This window comes from Penicillium odoratum (assembly GCF_028828045.1).
Source record: "Penicillium odoratum strain IBT 22623 chromosome Unknown utg000003l_segment0_segment0, whole genome shotgun sequence".
Classification (NCBI taxonomy): domain Eukaryota; kingdom Fungi; phylum Ascomycota; class Eurotiomycetes; order Eurotiales; family Aspergillaceae; genus Penicillium; species Penicillium odoratum.
Genome location: NW_026643145.1, coordinates 1,863,632 through 1,889,439, shown reverse-complemented (window position 1 = coordinate 1,889,439; position 25,808 = coordinate 1,863,632). Strand labels below are relative to the sequence as shown.

At 49.0% G+C, this 25,808-nt stretch overlaps 7 protein-coding genes across 7 annotated transcripts; 3 read left to right on the top strand and 4 right to left on the bottom strand.

Annotated features, from left to right (window-relative positions):
- Nucleotides 1-387: 387 nt before the first annotated feature.
- N7520_003964 (hybrid sensor histidine kinase/response regulator) lies at nt 388-4,255 on the top strand (the record flags this gene model as incomplete). Its single annotated transcript, XM_057137899.1, has 5 exons — nt 388-740; nt 803-941; nt 1,009-2,276; nt 2,330-3,951; nt 4,002-4,255. 5 exons carry the CDS (start codon nt 388-390, stop codon nt 4,253-4,255), a joined length of 3,636 nt encoding a protein of 1,211 aa, XP_056998364.1.
- A 1,290-nt stretch (nt 4,256-5,545) lies between these two features.
- Nucleotides 5,546-6,700, bottom strand: N7520_003963 (3'-5' exonuclease; the record flags this gene model as incomplete). Its single annotated transcript, XM_057137898.1, has 2 exons — nt 5,546-6,423; nt 6,490-6,700. The coding sequence occupies 2 exons, from the start codon at nt 6,698-6,700 to the stop codon at nt 5,546-5,548; spliced, it is 1,089 nt and encodes a 362-aa protein (XP_056998363.1).
- A 1,123-nt stretch (nt 6,701-7,823) lies between these two features.
- On the bottom strand, nt 7,824-9,119 carry N7520_003962 (F-box protein; the record flags this gene model as incomplete). The annotated part of the gene is made up of 1 exon (XM_057137897.1): nt 7,824-9,119. One exon carries the CDS (start codon nt 9,117-9,119, stop codon nt 7,824-7,826), a length of 1,296 nt encoding a protein of 431 aa, XP_056998362.1.
- A 268-nt stretch (nt 9,120-9,387) lies between these two features.
- pex6 (AAA family ATPase peroxin 6) lies at nt 9,388-13,869 on the bottom strand (the record flags this gene model as incomplete). The annotated part of the gene is made up of 3 exons (XM_057137896.1): nt 9,388-9,820; nt 9,877-13,606; nt 13,680-13,869. 3 exons carry the CDS (start codon nt 13,867-13,869, stop codon nt 9,388-9,390), a joined length of 4,353 nt encoding a protein of 1,450 aa, XP_056998361.1.
- A 3,108-nt stretch (nt 13,870-16,977) lies between these two features.
- On the top strand, nt 16,978-19,856 carry ace1 (putative C2H2 transcription factor (Ace1); the record flags this gene model as incomplete). The annotated part of the gene is made up of 3 exons (XM_057137895.1): nt 16,978-17,515; nt 17,816-18,057; nt 18,165-19,856. The coding sequence occupies 3 exons, from the start codon at nt 16,978-16,980 to the stop codon at nt 19,854-19,856; spliced, it is 2,472 nt and encodes an 823-aa protein (XP_056998360.1).
- Nucleotides 19,857-20,870: 1,014 nt separating this feature from the next.
- On the top strand, nt 20,871-23,960 carry N7520_003959 (PX domain-containing protein; the record flags this gene model as incomplete). The annotated part of the gene is made up of 7 exons (XM_057137894.1): nt 20,871-20,976; nt 21,060-21,289; nt 21,358-21,666; nt 21,715-22,342; nt 22,391-22,487; nt 22,535-23,675; nt 23,733-23,960. The coding sequence occupies 7 exons, from the start codon at nt 20,871-20,873 to the stop codon at nt 23,958-23,960; spliced, it is 2,739 nt and encodes a 912-aa protein (XP_056998359.1).
- Nucleotides 23,961-24,144: 184 nt separating this feature from the next.
- N7520_003958 (uncharacterized protein) lies at nt 24,145-25,452 on the bottom strand (the record flags this gene model as incomplete). Its single annotated transcript, XM_057137893.1, has 1 exon — nt 24,145-25,452. One exon carries the CDS (start codon nt 25,450-25,452, stop codon nt 24,145-24,147), a length of 1,308 nt encoding a protein of 435 aa, XP_056998358.1.
- Nucleotides 25,453-25,808: the final 356 nt, after the last annotated feature.

Genomic DNA, 25,808 nt, shown 5'->3' with positions numbered 1-25,808 from the left:
CTGATTTGTATCCCTTGGTCCTTATTTCTAATCACCCCCCCTCTCCCCGCCACAAATGTGGGTCAATCTACCCCTGCTGTGCCACATCTCAAGATCCAATCTGATTGCTTCTTGACTTCCACCAATGGTAGATGCCAGGGTCACGTTCTCCAGATAAATCGTCATATTGTAGTGGATTCCCCGCTACGCCTCCCAGCAATCATGGCGATCACCGACAATTTCCTTCCGTTCTCTCCACCTCCTTCTTTACGCTCGATGCCCCTCTTAAGCGGCTCCCCTCCACGTTCTGCGCCTAGGAATAGACCCCATACATCCAACCGCTCTGAAAGTACCCGAAGGGCCGAAGGGATTGAAAGAACGAGCCTACATTGAGGCAGATAACCGACTATGTCGTCTCCTTTGACTAGGACCGACGACCACACTGCCGAGCGTCGAGCTCGGGAGGTTTATCGATTTTTTCGCCCGGAGCGTCTCTGCCCGATCCATGAAATTCCAACGTCTGCCAGTGATAGCGGCTCGCCTCGGAGTTTTGACCAGCTTTCGGATGCATCGGGCGCTCGAGGTCGTTCGCCATGCAGTCCGTCACAATCATCAGAATCTTTACAAATCTCGACCACTCCAGTGGCACATTCATCAAGGCCATTACCTGAATCTCTTGTTCTTGGTGATGCAAACACAACTTTGAGCTCATTTGTGCAGCTGGTTGCGCTGCGACTGGATGTTGATCGTGCGTTCATCAGGTAGTATATCCGTTCTTAAATCTTATATGCGCTACATAAACTTACAATTTTTCTCTACCCAGTGTATCCGACCGAGACTCGCAGTATATTATTGCGCAAGGTGGCCAAACTACGGAGGTTACGAACACGTACGATAAGATTGGTGAAAATTTGTACGGAGGCTGTTCCACGCTTGACGCCAGCACGTGGAGTATGTGTCAGGTAAATCGTGCTTTCATAATTCATTACGCCTACCCTCATGGAGCCAATTAGCTCATATTCGATGTAGGATACCGTGGCATTGCCCCCGTCTGATAGAGAGCAAGCGGAATACAGCTTTATCATCTCAAGCGACATGACTCAGGACGAACGCTACCAGAATATGCCTCTAGTAACAGAAAAACCGAATTTTCGATTCTACGCTGGGACGCCATTGACGACAGACAGCAATATCAATGTCGGCTGCCTATTTGTCTTTGACACTAAACCCCACGCTAAATTTTCTAGCGAAGATAGAGGCTCTATGGGTCACATGGCAATGTTGATTATGGACTTTTTGAAAGTTAGTCGCCAAGCCTCGGAAGGCCGACGTGCAGCTCGCTTGTTGCGAGGAATCAACAGCTTTGTCGAGGGCCAGTCAAGCTTTCTTAAGGATACAGGGAGCTCTAGAAGTCCTTCTGCACAGTCCAGTGAGGCGCCTGGAAACAGAAAAAGGAGTCGTCACCGGAGGAACAGCAGCAGGTCTTCCTTACACTCCTACTCTTCACGCAGTAGCAGTGAACATTCGGCCTCGGATTCCGAGCCATATGATCCGTCTTCCTGCTCAAGTTACAACCCGACAATTCGCGATAGACCAGAGGGATGCAACATTACTGACAACAAGACGGAAAATTCATGGACCTTTCGACGCGCTGCAAACCTCATACGCGAGAGCCTGGAGCTGAGCGGCGACAGTGGCGTGGCTTTTCTAGAAGCAGGTTCTGACTCCATGCTAGATCGTGGCAGTGAGAGTGAATTTTCCAGCTCCCATGAGACCGGGAAATCGGCGTCTATTCTTAGTCTCTCCACCGCGGATAGCTTGTACGGCCCGTACGAAGGCGCAGCCTCGTCATATCCCGTCACAAGTATGGACGAAGAATTCCTGAACCGTCTTCTCAATACGTATCATCAGGGAAAGATTTGGTCACTTCACCGCGACGGCCAACTTTCAAGCTCCGACAGTGAAGAAGTATCTCAAAATCGGTCTACTTCAAGAAAATCTCATTCTTCGTCAATACCTTCGAAAGGCTCAAAGGGTTGGAAGCTCAAAGAAAATAAGATGCTGAACAAGTACTTTCCCGGCGCTACGCAGGTCATATTTGTGCCATTATGGTGTGCTGCTAACTCACAATGGTTTGGTGGCTGCTTTTGTTGGAACAACGTGGAAAGTGTTGTCTTTGACCCATCAGTGGAACTCAGCTCTTTGTTGAGTTTCGGATCGTCCATTATGTCTGAATGTAGTCGAGTTGAGTCGCTCATTTCGGACCGTCAAAAGGCAGATTTCCTTGGGAGCATATCGTAGGTTCCTCCGATCTGCTTATCATATTCACGCAGTTAATTTTATTCTTTAGGCACGAGCTGCGAAGTCCTTTGCATGGGATTCTAGCAGCAGCGGAAATCCTTCAGAGCACTGATTTGACTGAGTACCAGAGCTCTTTGATGGATACCGTCAATGCATGCGGTCGGACCTTGTTGGATACCATGAATCAAGTATTGGATTACAGCAAAATCCTATCCTTGGAAAAACGATTCCGACATCTCGACCGCCGAAGACTCTCGACATTGGAGCTTAAAAAAATGCATCGGTCCGCAGCACATTTAGACAAATACGCCGCAACAGATCTCTCGATATTGGCGGAAGAGGTGGTGGATGGTGTCTGTTTAGGCCACCAGAACCTTCAAAAGTTCTCTTTATCTTCCCATGTTCTGACATCCATTGGAGCGAAGCATGGCGCAGTTGAAGCCAGTCTCTCGCCCCCCAAAGTTGATGTTACAATCGATATATCTTACAACAACTGGGTTTATAACATTCCTCCAGGGGCGGTTCGACGCATCATAATGAACATATTCAGTAATGCGATCAAATATACAGATTCAGGCGAGGTTTCGCTACGACTAGAGGTCGAAAGCTCGTCCTCTCGAAACGGCACACAAGAAGACATAGTCACCATCACAGTGACTGATACTGGTAAGGGCATCTCGGAGGATTTCCTACGGTCGAGACTCTTCGTTCCCTTTATCCAAGAAGACTCTCTGGCCAGCGGCTCTGGACTGGGTCTCTCTATCGTTCGCAGTTTACTCAAACCCCTCGGCGGTAGCATCGCTTTCCAAAGTAAGCCGGGTGTCGGAACAACTGCAAAGGTAACTCTTCCACTTGTCCGTCCAGGACAAGAGTTCGAGGCTCATTTCGGATCAACACCACCACCCACACCCGATCGACCCACGATATCAACTGATGCTCATATCTTGCGTGAGAAGTACTCAGCAAGTACCGTTGCCATTGTGAATCCAAAGCTTGAAGATGGTTCCAATGGCCCATCCTACGGAGTTGTGTCACGCTATCTTACCGACTGGTTTGATCTCAAGATAGTGCCGTCTTCTTCAGAAACACCCATCGATGTTGTTTTTCTTGCCGAATTGCCCTCCGAAGACGATACTCAGAGCATGTTTGCCCACGACAAGTCATCTATACTCATGCTGAGCAACGAGTATATCGGCCACGATTCAGTACAAGTGAAGACGAAATTTGGACTTCGAAACGTGCACATCATCAATCGTCCATGCGGCCCACACAAGTTTGCTCGAATCATTAAGAGATGCCTGGATCGGGAGCCATCCACCACAGCCGTGGAGCCTAATGTTTCTGAGCATCCTCCTCACCTCGCCTCAACCGGACATGCGGAAAATGGGAGTTCTCAATCGGATAATGGGATCGAACCCACTGAGGCAACTGTCGCAGTCCCTGTGCAGAAAGCCGAGTCTCCACCCCAGTCCACCGCAGATGAACTCCAATACCCAGCGCAAAAGGAAGGGGTCCGAATATTGGTAGTGGAAGATAACAAAATAAATCTTAACCTGATACTCGCTTTCTTGAGAAAGCGCGGTCTCACTGCCATAGACTCGGCCGAGAATGGTAAACAAGCTGTCTCTGCAGTGAAAGAGCAGCAACAGAACTACGATTACATTTTCATGGGTAGGTGCTCATATTTGATGAATCAGTATCAATACTAACCGGTTGACCAGATATATCTATGCCAGTCATGAATGGTTTTGAAGCTACGCGAGCGATTCGAGCCTTGGAGAAGGAGCACGGTGATGAGTCGAAGCGATCAAAAATCGTTGCTCTGACAGGGCTCAGTAGTGCGGCTGATGAGGTGGAGGCCCTTGATTCTGGAGTGAACAAGTTTCTCACGAAACCTGTTTCATTCAAGGAGGTAGAAAAGTTATTGGATCACTGGGATAATCAAGAAGAAATTAAACCCGAACAGAAAGACTGAGATGCCCGAGCAAGCATCTTTGGATGCAAGATCGGCCTTGGATTTTCTACGCATAACGACTTGAACGAATAACATGATACCATTGTGATTTAATGTAACTATTATTGTCATAAATATACAGATTAAATAATGTTACCGGTTCCAAAATCCCCATCATCTGATCCACACCTGAGAATATCCTCTCCCAGCTTTCTAGCCTGCTTGAAAGAAACAGAAGACTCCAGATCCAGCGAGTGATCATGCCCCATCGAATTCCGAAGTATAAAACCTCGATAATCAAACGGAGTCAAGCCATCTTGATCCTTCGCACCGAAATCTACTTTACTCTATAGACAATTATGACTACAAAAGCTGCTCATCGCAACTAATTTGATCACCTCAAGAGATCCCTTCAGGAAAAAAGTCAATTAATATAAGATCGACTCTAGAAATAAGATAAACAAGTCGCATCAACCATGGGTCATACGGTAATACCCATGGAAAGTGGGTCCGTACCGCTTCATCGGACTAACCAACTCGACCCACTGGCTGAGGCCACCTCAATTCGCCGATGCTTCGCTTTCTCTATCAACTTCCTCTACTCCACCTTGTCATTCATGGAGAGGTCTAGATATTCAATCAATGAAGCGAACAGAGCGGGTAATTATAATTTGGCTCCACGTACAACCCAAGTTACTCTTGTAAACCTTAACCCATATGCAGGCACATACTCAAGGCTGCCAATTCAGTGCCTCCCTACAATATTCACCTTTCGAATTTCGTTTTCCACTGCTTATATTTACGTCTTTGTATACATTCTCGTATAGCACACCGTGGCTGAAAGGGTAGGTGCTGGAGTAGACAACTTGAGGCTACCTGGGTAGGCTACAGGGGATATGATTGAACTAGATGACTCGAGACCATAGTAAGGCTCCTGATCGGGCTAAGATAGGGTGTAGAAGAGTAATTTAGGGGGTGGAGCAATTCTGATTATACTCTCAAGTGCTGGCTACAAAGTGAAGATAATATGAGTGTCTAAATAACACAAGTTGGGATCCATTTTGTAGATCTTACTATGAATAAAACTATACGGCCGAGTCACTGCAATAGCCTCATTGTGCTCTCTCAAGTGAACATTCAAATGAGATGAAAGTGCACTAATAGAAAATAAAAGTACAAAAGCGGATTGGGCCCCTCACATGATCATAGCTTTTTTCGTTAAAAGTGGGCCCTTATCAGATGAATCGACTCGACCCATCACTGGCTTAGGTCGGTCTGGACCTCATCCGGCTGCTTGGTCACTTCCTCACGTCACTTGGCCTGCTTCTTCTGCTCTTCCTCACGCAGCTTGGCCTTCTTCTCCTCACGCTGCACCTTCGCTCGCTCCCTCTGCTCCTTGTCATCCACCTCCCGTGCCTTGACCGCCCAGTTCAGGAGCCTCTCTGGCTCCTTCAGGCATAGAAGAACGATATCACGGGTTGTGATGCTGTCTTCCATGGCGCTGTGGCCCACCCCGCCAACCCGGATTGGATGCCCGAGGAGATCCTTGGCCAGGATCTTCAGCCCGTAGTTGCGCCTCGGTAATGGTTTATCTGCCTCTCGATCAGGGAATACCGCGTCAGAGGTCAGAATCACTGAGTCAACAATGTTCAGATGAGCAATGCACAAAGCATTCAGGTCGTTCTCTAGAGCATGCCCGACCAAGATGGTGTTTGTGTCGGCATAAGAGCCCAGTCGGCTTCTGACATCCTCCCACTGAAGGCAATTGCCTGAATGCATAGCCTCCTCCATGTCTTGACGGGTCAAGCCACTGTACTCGGTGTTCCAGTTCGCCACATTTTCTCTCGGCTGGACATAGTGGTTGATAAGGACTTCGCCTGTGAGGAAATCCAGTGCTGTCAGAAATGCGAGCATGCCTTTGCCCGTATGAGCCTGGACCATTTCACAGTCCATGACAATTGCTTTTCTCTTTCTCTGTGACGGCACTTGGGAAGGACTGGGCAGGACCTCAAACTCAGTGATCGGCACAGAACTCTTGGACCCCTTGTCTCTTTTCGGAATACCATTTTCTAAAATGGTAAAGTGGCGTGCTAGAAGATCGCTAGCGGGGTGGCGCTTGCTCATCAATTTTTGGAACAGTGACTGGAGCTCTGCAGAAAGCACATTCGCGTTGGTTTCAGTCTCTGGCACTGAGAGGCAGCTTGTAAGTATACAAGACGCTAATTAACTAAGTATTTGCAGGACATGCCACTTACATGGGAAGTATGATGAAGTTGAGGGCTGGGGCTCCTCGGCAGTAGCCATTTTGGCCGAGCCTACAACTGTTGACCATTTCCTGGCCACTTCATCAGGCTCAGTTGGCTGGACTCTGAGTCTCTCAAGCCTCCCGATGATTCCATCCTTCATGGCTGCAGCGTAAGCAATTCGTTCTCCGAGCCTTTCATCGTCATCCTGATCGGGAGCCATCTCGATCCTAGTCCCAAGCGACGGGAACCAGCTAGACTGATGGAACACCTGAACCACAACGGTGTCTGACGGTATTTTGGAATTCTGTCAAAAATATGAGGCAATAACGAAGGAATTTTGAAAAAATGAGACGAATAGAAGAATGTTTGGAGTAAAGAGCGAGAAGAGGGACGCACTGCAATAGAAGCTTCGAATTTACGCTAGCCCAGATTTGGACTGCAAAAGAAGCAGTGCTACTTCTACTATCGTGAATGAGGCTTATTGTGGGCACAAGGGCGATAGTGGAAAGGAACCCCGATAAGCCGTTGTACCTCCTGCTGAAGCTAACCGAGCATAGGGTCATTCCGTATCAATAACATGATTTGAGGGCTCTGGATACGTGAATTCGGTTTAAAGCTTTATGTTAGATATCAGTGAATTGATAGCAATTATAAAGATTTATCATCTTATGCTTATTCTCTACGTTCATCAGACTGGAGCTACCTTCTGGTGCTTTCCTTCATTTGTTCAACTATAAATCAGCTTCTTGGAATTATTTCTTACGAAATTTCTACAATTGGGGAGAATATAAACGGAAAAGAAGAAGAAAACATATGGAAAGAACTCGAAAAGACATTAAAATCCATAATATCAACATTGAAATAACTTGCAACACGGTGATGTAAGGCCCTCAGTGTTCATATATTAAGAGATAAAGAGAGCACAAGGCTTTATATGAGCCTCTAATTATACACTAACCGAGTCTATCTATTAAGTCTTGGCACTGGGCGTTCCACTAGCGTGCATAAAGCCTAATATGCAGACGTGGGTCATAGTGAATAGGAATTGTGACAAGCTAATCTATCTTATATTAGATTAAGTGAGCATACAGTAATTCACAGCCAAGAACCACAACGTCAGATTCGGATTTCCTTAATTTTGGTCGACCATAGCCATATAGATCGGCAAATGAACCACCTTTGAGAAAGACCATCATTTCGTCATCGTTCCGAACCTCCGCAAGACAAAAGTCACATTCTGAAACTCTCCCGTCTGACATAAACAATCGTAAAGTAGCTCGGAAGTCTTTGCAGCAGAACTTGCATTTTTGGTCAGAAGGTGAATGGAGATAAACAGAAGCGACTCAAGGAAGAACAGCTGCCTTCTCTTGACGAGTGGCCCTAGCGTCCCACATCAACAACCCACATCCAATACAGCCAAGAGAGTGAATGATAGCTTGGGGCCAGGTTCGGGGAATACGAATGCTCAGAGCGAGATGAGTGGTGATATCTTCGTTGGAAGACGCGAGAGGAAGGCCCATGTAGGCCAGTAGATCAGGCGAAGGCATTTTCTTTCGCTCACAGGCCCACACGCATCCCTTGCAGAAGTAGCGCTTGTTGGGCTCTAGATGAGGGCGCCGCACGTAGGGGAACAGCGAGGCCATGGCACAGACCAACGGATTGAAATTCTCATAGGTCGGGCGGCGAGTGAATGGCAGCAGCGAGCGGTTACTCCCGAATGGAGGTTGAACGCTGCGGAAGTAGCGAAATATTTCTCCATCTGCCATTTCCGCGGTGGTCGCGTCAGGGTGGAAGTCAGGGCATATGGCATCGGCTTGGCGTTGCATGTTCTCAATGGTGCCCCAGCGCTTGACGGCGACTTCGAAGGCGCACTTAACGGGGACCATGAACTCTTGGTAATGCATGCCCATGGGGAAGGCGGTGTTTCGGTATGTACGAGGCACGACACGGGCGATGGGGACACGCTGGAGTTCTTCGTTGCCAATGGCGAATGCGGTTTTGGTATCATCGATCGTAATGCACCAGTAGTCCTTGTTAAGATCACAGCAGTTGGGGCAAATGCGTTCGCAGGTTGGGAGGTAGATGTACGAACCATCAGAGCCGCAGGAACGGCAATAAGGGTACTGCATTTCAAGCTTGAAGTCGCGGATACTGGTCCAGTATCCCATTCCTGTGATAGCGAGGGTATTCCGAATTTGTGGGCAATGCTTGATCATCATGATGTAAGTTGGGTGGTGATTGGCAGCGATGCGGGCATAGCGACAGGTGCGAGAGAATCGTTCAAGAGTTATGAAGTCCATGTGATCAATGATCAAATGCACCACCTCGAGGGACAACGCATCAAGGACCCCCAGATTCTCGGTCTTGAGAGCATTCAACTCCTCGCGTTTGGGAATATGTCTAAAGGCATCAAACCTTCCGTTTTCAACGGTGTCGACGGTTCCGATCAAGGCCTTCAGAGTCTCCTGATCCCAGGCGAGGGGGTTCACGTATTCTGGCCATTTCGGATGGCGAATACGCCGCGCGACTGCAGCATTGCTCAGATTGGTAATGGAGTTAGGAATACCCTGCCGGAGACCGAGTTGCAGAGTGATGGGGCCAGCCATGGGGTGGGGCAGGAAGTTCACGTTCACATTCATGGTGAAGAGTCGACCGATAGACTCGGAATAGCAAGAGTTTGTTGAGATGAATGAGGAAGATGAGTTCCGGGAATTGGACTTTTCGTTTGAATCGAGAAGAGATATTTGAGGGGATGAAATATTTGGAGGTGATGGGGAGAAAGGTGTAACGTGATGTGAATGTCGACAGTGAATGAGAAGATCAAAAGTAAACAAATGGAAAACAAGAATAATAAAAAATATTGTTCATATGTAAGTTGTGTACATGGCCAAACAGGCGGCTGATCATTTACTCCACTTCCTCCATTGGGTTTGCAAGATGGTCAGTTCGAACAATATAATCCTCGTCATCGTTTACCACACCATCCTGCATATCCTCATCCTCAATCGAGGCATCTGACTCGGCGCCACTTGGACCCTTGCCCTTCTTTCCGGCAACGCTCTTGCCTTTGCCCTTGCTGCTCGTTGTCGACTGACCACTGGCACTGCGAACCATGCCACCCGGCCATTGCTTCAATCCTTTGATGCGACCGTGAATGCTTCCTGGAAAGGAGCCATCTCCATTGCTGATCGCGATCTCATCCGGCTGAGATCCTCCCAGGTTGAATGCCTCCATGGCATCAGCAATGGTCTGCGGGGCAGCTGCTGCCGGGTCCTGCTTTTGCTTGTCGACGGACTCGAAGGTTTGACGAATCCGCTCAAAATGTTCAAGTTCCTTGGCACTATTCACAGATCAGCACTGAATTCATATTTGCCTTTAGCTTTATCAAAAACATACCTAACAGAAGGGACAAGCTCCCCTTGCGCCGCCACGAAATCTGCCTCCGTTACGTTGACACTCACATCCTCCGGGGTCGCAAGATGATCAAAGAAGTACGCTGTGGTGACTGGCCCACCAGGGAGTTGCTTGATCTTCTCATCTACAGCGGTGGACTTCCTTGTGATAGCCTTTAGCATGGCATCTGAGCAAAGAGCATACAAATCGGCACCAGTGTACGTCAGAGGAAGCTGCTCCGCAACTCGGTCTAATGACACATCAGGATTGAGAGAAAACTTTCTGGTAAGTGCCTCAAGAATTGTGGCTTGCTTCCTGTGTGTATCTGACACACCCAGGTAAAGCATCTTATCAAATCGACCAGGTCGAAGAAGAGCAGTATCGAGCAGATCAGGTCGGTTGGTTGCTCCGATAACGAAAACTCCACCACTATTCTCCTCACCGCCGTTCATTCCATCCAACTCTGCGAGCAACTGGCTCACAATACGATCCATGACACCGCCACTGTCGCCTTGATTGCCACGCTTAGGTGCAACTGAATCCAACTCATCGAAGAACACGACACAGGGACGGGCATCCCTGGCACGCTGAAAAACGCGGCGGACGTTGGCTTCAGATTCACCAATGTACATGTTGAGCAACTCCGGACCCTTGACGGAGAAGAAGTTGAGGGAGAATTCTGTGGCAATAGCCTTGGCCAGCAGGGTCTTGCCAGTACCAGGAGGTCCGTAGAACAGAATACCACTCCGCTTTTTCATGCCCTTGGCAAACAACTCAGGCCGCTCAAGTGGCAGCTGGATAGTTTCAACCAAGGCATCCTTCACATTGCTCAGTCCACCAACGTCATCCCAGCTGACGTTGGGGATCTTGGGCGCTCCAATCGAGTCAGCAAAGTTCTTCCGAGCAGCCTCAACTGCAGCGTCGAAGTCGGCCTTGGTGACGCCTCGGGCTCCATCGCCCCCAGAAAGTAACACGTCCCGAACAGAAACTTGTGAACCGGGAAGTTGTTTGCTTGCAGTCTCTGCAAGACCTTCAAGACGGGCAGTTCTAGCCGCGGCAGCTCGTTCAACGACATCAACCAAATCTCCAGCTACAAGTGCTGCTGTCTTCAAAGCAACAGTTCCCAATTCAACATCGGAAGACAATTTGATGCCGCGTTCAGCCACCACGTTTCGAAGAATGCCCTCACGTTCCTTTTCTTCAGGCGCTCCCATCTCAAACTCGTGGGTGAACATGCTGCGAATGCCTTCCGGGATCTGCTCGGCATCGGTAGTGGTTGCAATGATGACCCTGGCTTCGTTTGCGATATCAGTCATGGCAGTGACCATCCGGTCTGCTGTCAGAACCTCGATATGGCGGATGAGTAAGGCGGTGCAATTTGATCCGCAGTGGAAAGCCCGTTCTGCACGCGCTTTGAGATACGCCTCTGTCTTCACATCGCCACCGTTGGCACCACCTTCAGTGAGAATATCATAGGAATCAATAGGGAAAGTATGAAGTCCAATGTCTGCGCATGCCCGCGTCGCAATTGTCGCCTTACCGATATGTCGCTGTTGTGAAGTCAGAAGAATAATCACGGGCTTCATGCCCAATTGAATGGCACGTGGGCTTGTGGCTGCAGACATCAAGTCACGGATTCTTTGTTGCAAGGGAGGAATAAATGTCTGAGGAGGTTCCGTGACAATTCCGTGGGATGCTGGAGCCTCGTCCACAGATCTCGGAATGTTCTTGACCCCAAGCCAGTATTCCCATCCATTGCCCAGAGTGCCGGGGATCCGACTGACGTCGCTGCCAGCTTGAACCATTCGGGTACTCGACGGGTCAATGACCGCGACGCCACCCCATTGGTCCTCATCGGCCTCTTCAAATTCTTCCACCGCAGTTGGTGCAACTTGCCCAACCCGGAACCAAGCAACGCCAACCTTGCGAGCAGCAGAGTTGTCAGAGTTGGAGCCCTGGCCTAGCCGGGAGGTGATATCATCCTCCTGGTTCGCTGCGTCGCTTCCAGCCATTCCAGAAAATACAGCTCTGCCTAGCCCTTCATCGACACTAATGCCAACCAAGTCACCGCTCTTCAAAATTCGACGACGTGATTCAAAGTACTGTTTAAGTCCAGCAAAGAGAGCCGGCTGCAGCACCCGGTCCATGGAAAGTGGAGTTGAAACTTTAAGGAGAGTAACCTCCTTCGCCAAAGGTGGGTTCTTTGCTGCACTGTTCTTCATGTGGTGTAGAAGACCAGGCTTCGCAATAAGGGTAGGGAATGTCATGGGAGAAATGCGTAAATACTTAGGGTTATCAATGTTACCCAGCAGCAAAGGTGGCACAAAGATTGAAGGAGTCAAACGTGTCTGGAGGCGCTGTGAGAAGCTTGATCGGCGATCCCCTGAGTGGTTGATGGCATAACGGGGCTTTGATGACGGAAGTCCCGGTAGACCAAATACCTTGACTGGTCGCCAGTCACCAGAATCCTCGGGAGATTCGTTGAAGCTTCCAAACTTGAGCGAAGCAAACATATTTAGCTGAGGCTCTTCTGCGGCTTCAATACGCACCCAGTCTCCAGAGAAGCAACCAATCTTGGCTAGTGTGTTGATATCAACGAACACAAAAGAGTCAATATCTTCGTCATCGCGAGGGCGTGGATGCAAGACTTCATTCGGAACTTGCTGAAGGAGTCCCTCGACCTTGAAAACCTTTCCACCGCCACGACCAGGACGCATAGTCGCTGAGGTGAAATTAGAAGCAACCGACCCGGGAGTATGGATTCCATCAGCCCGGCGTCCACCTGCGCGAGGAGTCGCAGATGTCATAGAAGACATCACACCTGATGGTGGCTGTGGCAGTTCCGGGGCCGATAGAGATATCATATCTTCCAAAGAGTCATCGGATGAATCACTTAGGGATCCAGCAGAACCTTCTGTCTCCGAGTCTTCGGCGGCAGATGTGGTCTCCATATCTGTCGCACTCTCCCCAATCTTGTCCTCGGCGGCAGAATAAAACTGTTCATTGGAAGTATCATCAGCTTCGTCTTCGGCGACCTGTCTTAACAGGGCCGATCTCGTGGGCATTATCTGCTTAGTGCGAGTTCCCTGTGAGCGGGCCTGAACAAGGACAACTTTGGTCGCGGGCATCAAAAGGCCTTGCGACACTGGCTCGCAAAAGGAGATACGAGCCGGAGGAGCAGGGGCATAAGTGATAGGATGTGGTGGCAGAGGGAGAGGTAATACATCCCCGGTATGAACAATGCGCTGCGTCGCCAACGCCTCCCGCACAGCTGCGGTCAATCGTTGCTCGATATCAGCCGCCTCTCTCTTGGAATATCGCCTACTCTCCGGTCCCTTCCCAGTCTTTGGCCACACTCCGTTGGGTCCAGAATTCTGGAAACCACCACCAAACTTATTTTGAACATCGTCATGGTTTCGGAGCAAATTCCGCTCTACAGTAACAAATACCGTATCCAGATGCAATGGGGCAACATCCAGAATCCGAATATCTACACTCCGGTGTGTCTGCAGCGATTGACGTGCGGAATCAAGCTTCCCAAGTGCCAGAAGGAAAGACTGTAGCGAATCGGCCGATTCGGGGAAAAGTATGGTCGGCTGAGATGTTGGGGCCTGCGATCTTGCTGGTTGGATGCGAACAGGCAGAATCGTCCAGGCCGAGTCCTCGACGGAGGTATAAGTGGGCATGTGCGGGGAAACAGCAACATAAAGCACTCCGTCCCCGGTCGCAGCATCTATCAATTGAAATTAAACCAATTAGTCCAAGCTTTCATAGCCGACCATAGGAATTAGAGTAAAATCACTCACCGAGGAGGGACTGTTGACAGAACAGGTCATTCGCAATACCCTCTGATAAGACACCAACGTTTCCACGAAGCTGGGGATCCAAGGTCAAACGAGCAGGTATGGGGGGCTTATTATGTTGTCGCCTCTTTCCCACTCTCTTGCGCCTTTGCTTGGGCTGCTGGGAGCTCTGCCCATAGTGATCGTAATCCATGGTGATCCGGGGTTCGGCTCGGGCTCGGGCTTGGGCTCGATTGCTGTCGGGGAAGGTTGTGAGTGGTCCAGATAATGGTGCGCAAAGGGTATGAGAGTCTGGTCTATCACTTCTATTCAAGCCACATAAATCAGAAAGCAAGGAGCCCGCAAAATGGAGATGTAGACGCGGAAGACACAGCGGGACCTCAGAATCCGGGGGAAATCACCACGCGGGCATCTCGGCACCGCCCGCCATTCTGCCAACTCCGAAGCCGAGGTTCAATGCGTCCCAAATGGGACTAGATCAGGTCCCTACATGCCAGCATCACCTTGTAGAACACGTGAGCAACTTCAGGGCTATTCACTGGCTTTATGCTTTCATCAAGTATTCAGGTACTCAATAGCATATTAGACATGAATATTGTGGCGCGCATCGGCTTCGAGGTATCTTATGGCGCATAGATCTTCGGCTTGCGATTGGGGTTCTGCCCGCTGATATAATTGCAGCTCCCTGCATGACTAGGCATAATTCAACGATTCTTTTTATCATCTCCCGTTAAAGTATTACTGGGTATTTCTCGTTATCTCCGTGATTTGAGGTAAGCTTTATATATTATATAATGTTTGCATTTAGGTGTCTATCAGGTTGAACGCTGAAACCTCCCGAGGTCCCTGGACGTATGTATGTACACATGTGCAATGCTATGCTCTTAGCTACCTGAATATACCTACCCATGATCTTCCGCATAAGTCCTAGTGAACCCATTATTCATGCACATCTGTGGAGTATGTAAATAGAGCCAGAGGTATGGAATACACACCATGGATTGTGTCTTTTCAAAATGAAATAAACCTTCCCCTGAAGGTTCAAAATTCAAACTCCCGAGCCATGGCAGAGCCCTCTCGCGTAGCTTACCCCAACTGCTACCAGTTGACATATATGCAGGTAATTCGGGATGCATGCCAATATGCCTTAGGGGTTCCAAGGGTTTAATATTTCAATGTTGAAGGTATTCCAAGGCTCTCAGAAGTCAGGAGCCTCACTTGTGCAGCAGCCCTAACGTTGTAATATATTGAGTGATACATATCTTGTTTTCCTTCAATGTTTGAACTCTGAATGTTGAAAGATCAAAAATGTTCGTTTAGATGGATCTCAGGCTTCAACCATTCAAATGTTGAACGTTGATTTGTTTCAATTGCCAGTCAACTGATATATACTCCAAGAGCTAGGGCTCGATCCTTGGCAATCGCAGGCCTGTGATCTTACCGTGGCAGTTTACATATGTAAGCGACTCTTGAAAGTAATGAAGCATTGCGTGGCACCTGGGGGCGGATCCACATCCCACCCTAATCTGAGATGTCCCCGATGGCCCACCCCCGCGGATAAAGACTCAATCAATTTTTGGAGAGACCAGAACAACCATTTTGAGATTTGGAAATTCAGGCAGAACTTTTTTTAATTTTGAGCCAGAACCTAATTGGACGATAGAAGTATATCCGCGGAATGCTTCCCCTGCCACGTCATGCTTGAACCCTTCTTCCAGATGATCATGAAGGTTCCATGATTCGGACCAGAAAATCCTGGAGCCTTCAGAGGCATTGCCAATTGTATCATTGGGGATTCTTGAGTTTTGTGCGGAGTATTATTTAGACAATGGATGTTGAAATGCTGCCGCGACATGATTTTTCCATTTTCTGGAAAGGCCCAGCTCCCAATGTATATCGTTGACTGCCAAAGAGACAAGCTTTTCAGATATCTGACGGGGTCCCCCAGTGCAGATGCTAGATGATTTGCCGGGAATATCAAGCGAAGATACGAACCCGAGCCATCCGGGAGGCTCGTATTTCACGTGCCTGAAGCCCCACAAGGCCAACAATTTATCATTTATCGGTGGATCCAAAGTCGGTGGATCGGAGGAACCGCTTTCCCTTTTTCTGGTTTTTTTTAGGGGCCTCGGAGATGCTATTTTTGAACCCTGTAAAGACCAAGTGGGAAATTGCATGATTGTCGGTTAACAAAAAGGAAACGAAAAAGGGGGGAAATAATTAAATGCGTCAGCCTTTATCTAGCTTCATCAACGTGTCACATTTCCTATGGAAGGCAGACGTATTTTCTCCTGCTGACATGGACATGACCGGAGGGATTAATTGAGCCGCAACGGAGGACGAGACCCCGTTGCTATTTCCATTTTGGGAGTCCGGGCTGTGGGTCGTGTATATTACTGGTAAATTTCCACAGTACAGGGGAATTGGACCTTTTCCCAATCGATTTCTAGTAATTGCTAGATGAACACCAAGCTTAGTAATACAGACTCTCGTTATGACCTGATTAGGAATGACGTTGAACCTCTGTACCCAGCAGTCACCATGGAAATGTCTTCCATATAGGTCCCTCCATTGTCATCTCCTTGAAAACCCGTTTTTTGAAATGCCTAGTACCTCGGACAGACTATACTAAGTCTATAGCTCAAACTATACCTGATGTTCCCGATCGGGCTTGGCGGAGTGTACCTAGCGATTGCCCGGCTTCCCCGTAATCTGCAAGAATACAAGGCTGAGTGCTGTATTTCCGTTACAAAGCCTCAACCAATCAAAGCCACACTTTTGTGCTCAGCCATCCACGCGATTCCTGATTAGGTTTAGCGGTGTTCGTCTATCAGGCAGACACTCGTCCGTCATCCCAGACATGAAAGGCCTCTCTCCTCCTGGACCCATCTTTCTCCATCCCTCACTTCTGCCCTTCTTCCTCTCCACCTCGTATACTCGTCATCTATATTCGATACCTATCGGTCGCATTTGTCCTTTTATATACTGAACTTCTTCTCACTCTGGGCATCCACGCTATCTCTTCCTACGCTTATCTTGACGGCTCCACCTAGAGCGCTGTTGGTCGATTATCGACTCCTGTTGATATATAGATCCACCACCCAGCCTCTCATCCATCGTTGGGGAGACCTGACACAGGATACTGCGGGCTTGTATTGACAGGCTGTCATCATCGTATTGCCCTGTTGAAGAGGGGCGCAACGGACCCTTATATAAGGCCCAAACCCCGCACGACTTAAACTCGGTGACTCAATAGTCATCTCGAAGCTGGAGGCGTCTGTGAGTCATACCAGTGGAGCCAATGACCAGGCTTCTGTGCTGCAGCCTTGTCCGTGCTAATCCGAAAGAAGTTATCGACCAGCCCATCATGTCGAAGCCCTACGATTCCGCTCGGGTGCACCCGCGTCGCCGGCCTGCTTTAAACGCAGAGCTTTCCTCCCTGGTCACCGAATCAGTGGATTCTAAGATGGGGCTAAAGAAGGGAGAGACCTTTCATACACCGACTTCTCCTCCTTCTGATGAGCGGGACCCAGTTCTAAATATTCGGTCATTGCCTCGTCGCTGCCCAACTTCGCTGGAAGCTATTGCTGCTAGCGAAGAACGCATGACGTCGATTCTGAACAGGCTGACTTTGGATTCTCCAGAGGACAGCGTGAAAGAGCCATCAAAATCTGCTGGTGTCATTCCTATGCAAGAGGATGTTTCAAAGGATCCCTCTGGTCTATCACGCCGTTCCTCTACTAGCGAGGACTTGAAAAAGAATGAGGAGCATGGGCATGAATCAGACAGCGGACTGGGATCATCCGTTAGTAGTAATGAGGAGTCAGGCGATGCAACAGGTAAATATTTCCCCAATATGCCCCGAAACATTACCCCTGATCGGGAATACCTTTGCCTCGGGCTGCAGTGTTGTTGAAAGTGGCTTTTTTCATATTGCGCCTTTGCGTGAACTAAGGCAATAACCGGATGCGCTCATGGAAGCCTGGTCTGCTGGCTTCATTTACGTGAATGAAAGACGCTAACCGGATTTGTTCATGAATTCACGTAAATGAAAGCCTTGCCTGCTGGGTTGCGTGAATAACGATCGCCACTCATACTCCAGCACGTCCGCAACGAAAATGCTAACAAGCCAAATCTAGTCGATACCCCGCAGTCGCCAATCACAAGCCCATCCTCAGCTTTCGATATTGGCACCGCCCCTAAGCGCCAACTCTCCGTGATAGCTTGCAAACAAATCGAACGCTACATACTCGTTCCTATTCTTAAAGATCCGAAGCTAAAACCTTTCCATCCGTTGGTGAAGTCAATTCCTCCACGGATCCTGAATCGACACATTGTATGCCTTCGAGACGTGGAAAAGTCACTATTGTGGCTCGCACCTGTAAGTTCTCACCTTTTCTATTGACGAATTCACGTAAACTCATTTGCGTGAATGAGAACGTGAATATTTCACGTGAATGATCGATCGGGGCTTATATTCTGTGGTAGAAGTTCTCAAGTTCTCGATTTGCATACCTCAACTTCGCCGAGTTTACAATCCAGTGCTTGCATACATCTGCTGCTCATCTGAACGACCGAGATCAACGACTACCGACTGATCGCCCATACACTAACGGATACTTCCTCGATCTTGTTTCCCAGGTTCGACGTTACGCAGCTATGATTCGTGCCTCCCGAGAGCGAGTCGAACAGGCCCAGGCCGAGGCCCCGTCCGAGAAGAAGGACGAAGTATCTCTTGTAGTCAGTGCTTCCCTCGAGGGTGGTCTCTCCAAGAATGGTAAACCCGCGGAGCTTGTCGTGATGCAGGATGGAAAGCCCATCTCCATGCGTACTGGTTTGCCATTTGTTCCCGAGGACAATCTTGCTACCTTCAAACGCACAATCAGCTTTGACGAAAAAGTGGACGAAGGTGTGCAACGATCGATGGCTCGACGCAAGAAGAATGCTCCCCCGATGGACATCAATCAGAAGTGCAGCCATTGCGACAAGGTGTTCAAGCGCCCCTGCGACTTGACGAAGCATGAAAAAACCCACTCCCGTCCTTGGAAGTGTTCCGATTCTACCTGCAAGTACTTTGAGGTCGGCTGGCCGACCGAGAAGGAACGTGATCGCCATGTCAACGACAAGCACTCCGATACGCCAGCCCTTTACAAATGCAAATTCCAGCCTTGCACTTATGCCTCCAAGCGCGAGAGCAACTGCAAGCAGCATATGGAGAAAGCCCACGGATGGGTTTATGTTCGATCCAAGAACAACGCCCGCGGAGACAGCAAACGTGCTGGGTCTTCCAACCAACGTACTCCTAGCGTGTCTACACCAAGCACACAATCAGTTGATTTCGCTACTCCTGTCACTGGACCCAGCCCCTCTCCTGGCCCGCGTCCGTCATTTTTCCCGGATGCTGCTCCATTCAACTTCAACGATCCACCGGTCCCCTCCGGTGATCAATACCTCCAATTGTTCGAGAATTCCCCCTACGCCACGTCGTCGGGTGGTATGAACACCGATTTCAGCTTCCCTACTTCTGCCAACCTCGACTCGTTCCAAAACCAATTCGAGTCGGGGGATCCGAACGGTCTGATTTCCTCCCTGGAAATGCATCGCGAGTCGATGAACTCCATGTCGGTCCCCTCGGTGGAGTCAATCCCTGATCTTATGACCATGTCAAATTACGATGACTCTCCGATGGCTAACAGCAGCCTGAACTTCGATTTTGACTGGGCCCAGATGGAATTCCCGGATGTGAACACCGACTACACTGCCCTCAACGTGCAACTGCCCGAGAATGATTACAAGGGATATTCGGGACAGATGGCAACAGACCCATCCCACCTTTCCATGACTGCCCCCGGCAAAATGGCGGGTCTTTCTCCCAATGCGCAGGGTAACCCTATGCTGTACTCGCCTCCCTCGGATCATTACGAGTACGGCCGGCACCACAATGGGAATGACTTCATGCTCTACGGTGAGCAGGCTGGTATGAACATGGCTCAGATGATCCCTTCCATGACTCAACACCAAGCTACTCGCCAGTACGGCCAGTCTACTCAGATGTTCCCCCCTCTTAGTGATCAAGAGACTGCTCTCCAGGGCATGCAGCCCTGGGCTGCTGAGCCTCGTCAAGGAGGCAACTCGGACTCCTACACCTCTCGCGACGTGGAACTTGAGTTCATGAAGTAGGCGGCTTTCCTTAATACGTGATTCTTTCCATTCTTATCCTGAGCGAGCTTCAACAAGCGTTTCACTCTTCCCCCTAACGTCATGGGTCATCTTCATCTTTATTTCCCCACATGTGAAAGCGACTTAATTAAAGAATTTTATTCTCGCGCCTTTCCAAGATCTTTCCAAGATTTATTTTATCTATTAGCTCGCAATATAACCAACTCTTTATGACTAAATCCATCCTTGTAGTTACTTGAAGCTGGAGTACTGTAGTAAATTACAGTTATAGGTACTAGTAAGTAATTTGGATTGTGGACGTCATGTGCATCACAAACGTCAAGGGCCCGCATGACATTCAGCCCTGTGCCCCACGGTGACCCCCAATGATAATCCTTGGGGCTAGTGCTGGCCGCGTCAGGGCCGCCACCGGACATATATAGCATATGACAACATTCAAATATTGAAGAACCGCCCCTTGGCACAGTCTTGGTAGATTAGGCAGAAAAGAAATGTACACGTTATTTCAAACATAGTCGGTCGCATAGAATGACAATCCCGGCATAGTACCACTTATAGATAGTACAAGTTCATGGATCTTGGCCCAACAAATGTGGAACTGTAAAGAAACTCCGAAGTCCTGAGTCGTAGATTCCTAAAGATACAGTGATCGATGATCGATGATCGTGGGGGGGCGGCCAAGCCAAACGCCTTTAATTTACTGCCACAAACTGAGCAGGTGACGACATCATCTCCCCGCTTGTCCTCCAACTCCTTTTTTTTCTGCTTTCAACGAACTTTAGAAGATTCATACAAATCACAATTTCTTCTTACACACTAATTGCTGCCAATCGCAAGTCAGTCCTACTGCGAAGGCTTACGGGGCTGTGGTCGGTCTCACTGATTTTGGTCTCGGCGTCAACCCATACACCAGGCAGACGAATTCTGCTGTCTTCCCTCATACCATCCACGGTCTCACTCTGATAGCTGAGTGAAACTGCGTCTTTCATCCCGCTTCTGTCAAAGCCCACAAAAATGCAGGAATCACATCCCACATTGCCCAACGGCGATCAAGGCGGAATGTCCGGTCAAGATGCGGCCCCGCCAACAGGACAGATCTTGACGGGCAAACAGGAGCACTGTGAGATATTTGCCCCCTTTCACATTCCGAATGCTCCCATACATCTCTAAACTCGATATGTTAATACCAGCTCTTATCCTCAGATCTTAAGCGCGAACTCATTGCCCGCCAAGTCCACGGAGAAATCTCCGAGCTCAACTCCCCAACTGCCCTCCAGCGCTTCGGTGCCCCATTTCGATCAGAATTCGGTGAAGTCGCTCCCGTTGACTCTGAGCTTCCAATTCTCCGCTACATCTTCGTGCATCATGTTCGCAATTTCCCCTTTCTCAACCAGGCCGAGGAGAAGCAATTCTGGCAAGATAAGCTGCAAGTAGTGGGTCTCCCTTCGCGAAATGGAAAGTGCTTAAAAGAATGGATATTAACGGTCGCTTTGCGTGATAGTTCCTAGAATCATTTGCTAACAAGCATGTCTCGTCGTCGGAAGATCGTTTGGAGGAAACAAAGCGTCGGAAATTGGCTCGCAAGTGTGAGAAGCTCGTGGAGCTGATGATGGTCTCTGGTGTACCGACTGCGTCAGGGTATGAAGAGCGCATTCAGTTCTCGGAGATGGAAGTTGTGGAGCGTGGAGCCAACGAGAAGGGTCTACTTGTCAACATGCCTGAGGGCAACGCGATCAACACCTGGGATGTAAACGTAGCTGCGGTTCGGGTGACTTCTGTCAAGCGGACCGTCCGATACCATCCCCACGCAGTAAGTTATCCGGACTTAAAGGTGGAGCGCTTGCTAACGACCTGGCAGGAATTCCTCATTCGAGTCCGTCGAGATGACAAAGAAGAGTACCACATCGGCAGAAGATATGGCGAGTTTGTCAACCTCCACCGGAGACTGCGCACTGAGTTCCCGGGCAAGCATTTACCGCCTCTCCCTCGCAAAAACAAAACTTCCACGACATCTAGTTGGTTCGGCTCGGCAGATGACGATGCTTCTTCCGTCTCTTCTCTCTCTTCCGACCGGGATGCTAGTTTTGAAGACTTAAGTGGACAGTCCGGTCGCACTTTGGCACCTGGAGGGACTCTCAATCGATCAGCTTCACGGGCATCTTTTCGATCCACAAAGTCTCCCCGCGCATCCGGTGATGTATCAAGGGATACTGTTCTCTATCGCGAGGAGCAGCGGGTATCTTTGCGTGCATTCCTCCGCACCCTTCTACAGAATAAGCGCATTGCGGAGTCGAAATCGCTGGCTGAATTTTTGACTGCGAGGCCCATCAAACTTAACGAGGAAGAATTGATCGATGTTCAAAAACGAAAGAAAATGGACGCTATCAGAATTGAAGAGCAAAAGAAATTCTATGAGATTGCAAGGCAGCGAGCGGCAGAGTTGGACGTTTATATGGAGCAGTTCCGGAGGGATATTGTGGAGAGCAGTATGCTTCCCGATACGCGCTGATGTGATATGTACTAATTGAACACAGATGGACTAACGAAGCTCTTCGCGGAGATTCGAGAGAAACCCTCTATTGCAGACCTCAGTCCACAATATCAGAAGTTTGCTGAGTGGCTTCGCATCGAGTATGTTGGAAAGTATGTCTATTACTTCATTGACTAACTGAAATTAGGGTTGCCGCAACTGTGTACCACTTGTTCCTTGCAGAGGATAACTCTCCTGAAATGTTTGCCCAGGCGAAAAGAATCCATGGGCTCGTTCCATATACATTGTTGAAAAATGTAATCCGCATCGCCAATCCTGCTGCCGTCATGTCGGGAGTTCTCGACCTTTTCTTAGCACAACCATTTGGATCACGGTCGCTGCTACAGCGGATCTTCTCATTGACTCTAAACGAAAGCATCAAGGACTTCCAGAAGTCCATTTCCTCCCTGGCTGCCAAGGTTGAAGATCAGGTCCTTGCTGAAAAGCTCAAGAGCTTCGTAAATGCTGAAGAGAGTACGAAGAATCAAATTCGTCAAGAAGCTGAACTTGAGGATGTTGACCTCATTGTGGCCATTCTTCGTTCTGAAAATCTGTCACCGGAGCTCACCCCAGAGCAGATTGAGAAGGTATTCAATGGCTGGGTTGCCTGGAACTATGCCGTGGACAATGTCGACCTGGAAATGCAGCAGGGGGCCCAATGGTTTGCCAACATGAAACAACTACTCAAATTATATACTCGCCAGCGCGATAAGGCAATGATGCTCAGCATTGTTGAGGAACCTACCACCCTTCAGCTGTTTCGCGACCTGTTCACCATCTTCTATGAACCACTTGTCCGAGTGTACAAATCTGCCAACGTCTACAGCAGTATTACGGATTTCGCTCAATTCGCCGACGACGCCATTGCTGTCATCGAGAGTGCCCAACGCCAAGATGCCTCTGCTGACCCCAACCAGACAGTCCAATCCTTTATTGACCTTTGTGCTCGACACCAGGATAACTTTTACAAGTTTATTCATGAGGTGCACCAGCATGACAATGGACTTTTCCAGTCTCTGATGTCTTGGATTGAGGAGATCCTTGATTTCCTGCGCAAGGGGCCCAAGGGTGGTAAGCTGGACATGAACGCCATGTTCCAGGGAGCTGCTGCCGCTGGTCAGGTTGATAGGGATGTTGCTCTCGCTGAGATCAATGCCTTGATCAAGTGGCACGAGGATCGCAAGCGCTGGCATCTTAACAAGACTCGCCAGAAAATGGCTGCTGAAGGAACCACTGAAACCATTCCAGGCTCTGCAACCTTCAAGGGCAGCGACTTTGGCCTTGATGAGGTATGTTTTGTTTCACGAATATCACTGTATTTTGGTTTCATCTAACACTTTTAATAGGGTGATCTGGAAGATCTCACTATCTCTGATGAGGCATCTGACTCGTCTGACGAAGGGACCGAAGATGACGAAGAGGATGACCCCATTGCTTCTGAACGACGTCGGCGGGTCAAGAAGCAAGACCAGCTTCGACGAACTGCGGGAGAGCCGGTGAAGCCCGAGATCTCCGAAATCCTCAAGCTCACTGATCCTTTCGTGGTCATGCTCCGCTATGTGCTCGCCGATTGAGCCCTGCTAATAATAGACTCGATATCTTTGCTTCCCTTCTTGGCGATGGTTTTTTTGCTATCATACATTTCTAGTTGCTGCTTTCATCGCTGATACACCTTATCGCTGTTGCTTCAAAGAGATCCATACCTAGAGAATAATAGAAAATAAGACCATTAGAGGCCATTTAATACAATGAGACTGGCTATATGCTTTCTAATCTCTTACATACAAGCGGGTATCCATAGACCTTCGCTATATCCAATGGGGTCCTTCCTTCGGAGTCCCCCAAGCTGGGATCAATACCTCCAGCCTCTAACAAGGCATTGACATTCTCCAAAAGCCCCATTGCAGCGGCCTTATATAGCGCCGTCTCTCCATTCTGATCCCTAGCATTCGGATCTGCCCTTCTAATCCCCGTCACGAGCCTATTGATAACCCTTCCATTCCCTTCCTTCGTCGCGGCTTCACTCAAAGGCGTAGTCCCATGAACATCCGCCAACTCCAACTCCACCCTCTCACTCTCCACCAACAGATCCACAACTCCAACCCTCCCCTGCTTTGCCGCCACAAAAAGCGGCGTCTGATGCTGCCAGCCATCCCTCAAATTAGGATCCGTCTTCTCCCACCCCAACAAAAACCTCACAACCTCAATCTGCTCCCTTTCCGCCGCTATAGAGAATGCACCCCGTCCATACCCCCGATCCCCACCGTTAGGATCCAACTTCTCCCCAAAGAACTGCACAAGATACCTCACGATCTCCAATTGCCCCATAATAGCCGCATAAAGAAACACATGTTGTACATGACTCTCCTCGTGACACCCATCAAGAATAAGTCTCAGATGTGCAGCAAATAATAAATCCACTTCACCCTCCGCTTCTCGATCGCGACTAGCTTTCGACAACGCCGTCGCGCCTTGTCGATTTCGTATTCTAGGATCCGCCCGCCCACTACCAACCAACAAAGAAACAGTTTCCCAATCAGATATATGAGCCGCTGTTAGTAACGGTGTATCCCCGTTCTTATCTTCTAGATTAACATCCACGCGCTCGTCTCGTAGTAGCGCACGGATTATATCTCGATGACCCTGCTTGACGGCCCAGGAGAGCGGTGGGCGGAGATATTTCCTATCCCGAGCATTAGGGTTGAAGTTTATGTCGTCATTTTGTAGTAGGAGGGATAGGACGGCGATGCTGCCGTGGTAGGCTGCTAGGAGGAGTGGCGTGCAGCCTTTTATATGGGGTTCGAAGTCTGAGGTTGATTGTGGATCTGCGCCTGCGGAGAGAGATTTTGCTGCCGTTGAGGAGTGGTTGTGTTTTGCAGACCAGTGGAGGGCTTTGCGAGCTTGGTGGACGTCCAGGCGGTAGAGGAGCTTTGTGAGGAGATTGTTGAATATGCTATTTGTGCGGCAGAGGGCATTGAGGTCCGATGGTTTTGATAGGAAGGACGATATATGGATTAAGAGTTCTTTTGGGAGATCCATCAGGCATTGTGCGTATTGTTCAGACATCTCGCCAATTTCATGTTAGATATTGAACCGGTCAGACGGGGTCTTTTCTTTGCTGATTTCATGGAGGCTTATAGTTGTTGGTAGTGGACTGGGTGGGGTTGGAAGCTTTTTGATGTGTGGGTATTCAGCCCCGTCTTTTGACGAGGATGGTATGACGACATTGGGGCTGAAGTCCACCTATGTCACTGTACGGAGTAACCACTTGGTTTCAAGCTAGGTCCATATCTAGCCTGTCTTACCGAACCTATAAAAAGATTTCATGTCAAGGCGTTGTAAGACATGACAAGTTTGGTTAATGCGGGGGCGTTTGTCTTACTTATCTTACGATAAGATGATAAGATAACGTGATAAGTGTT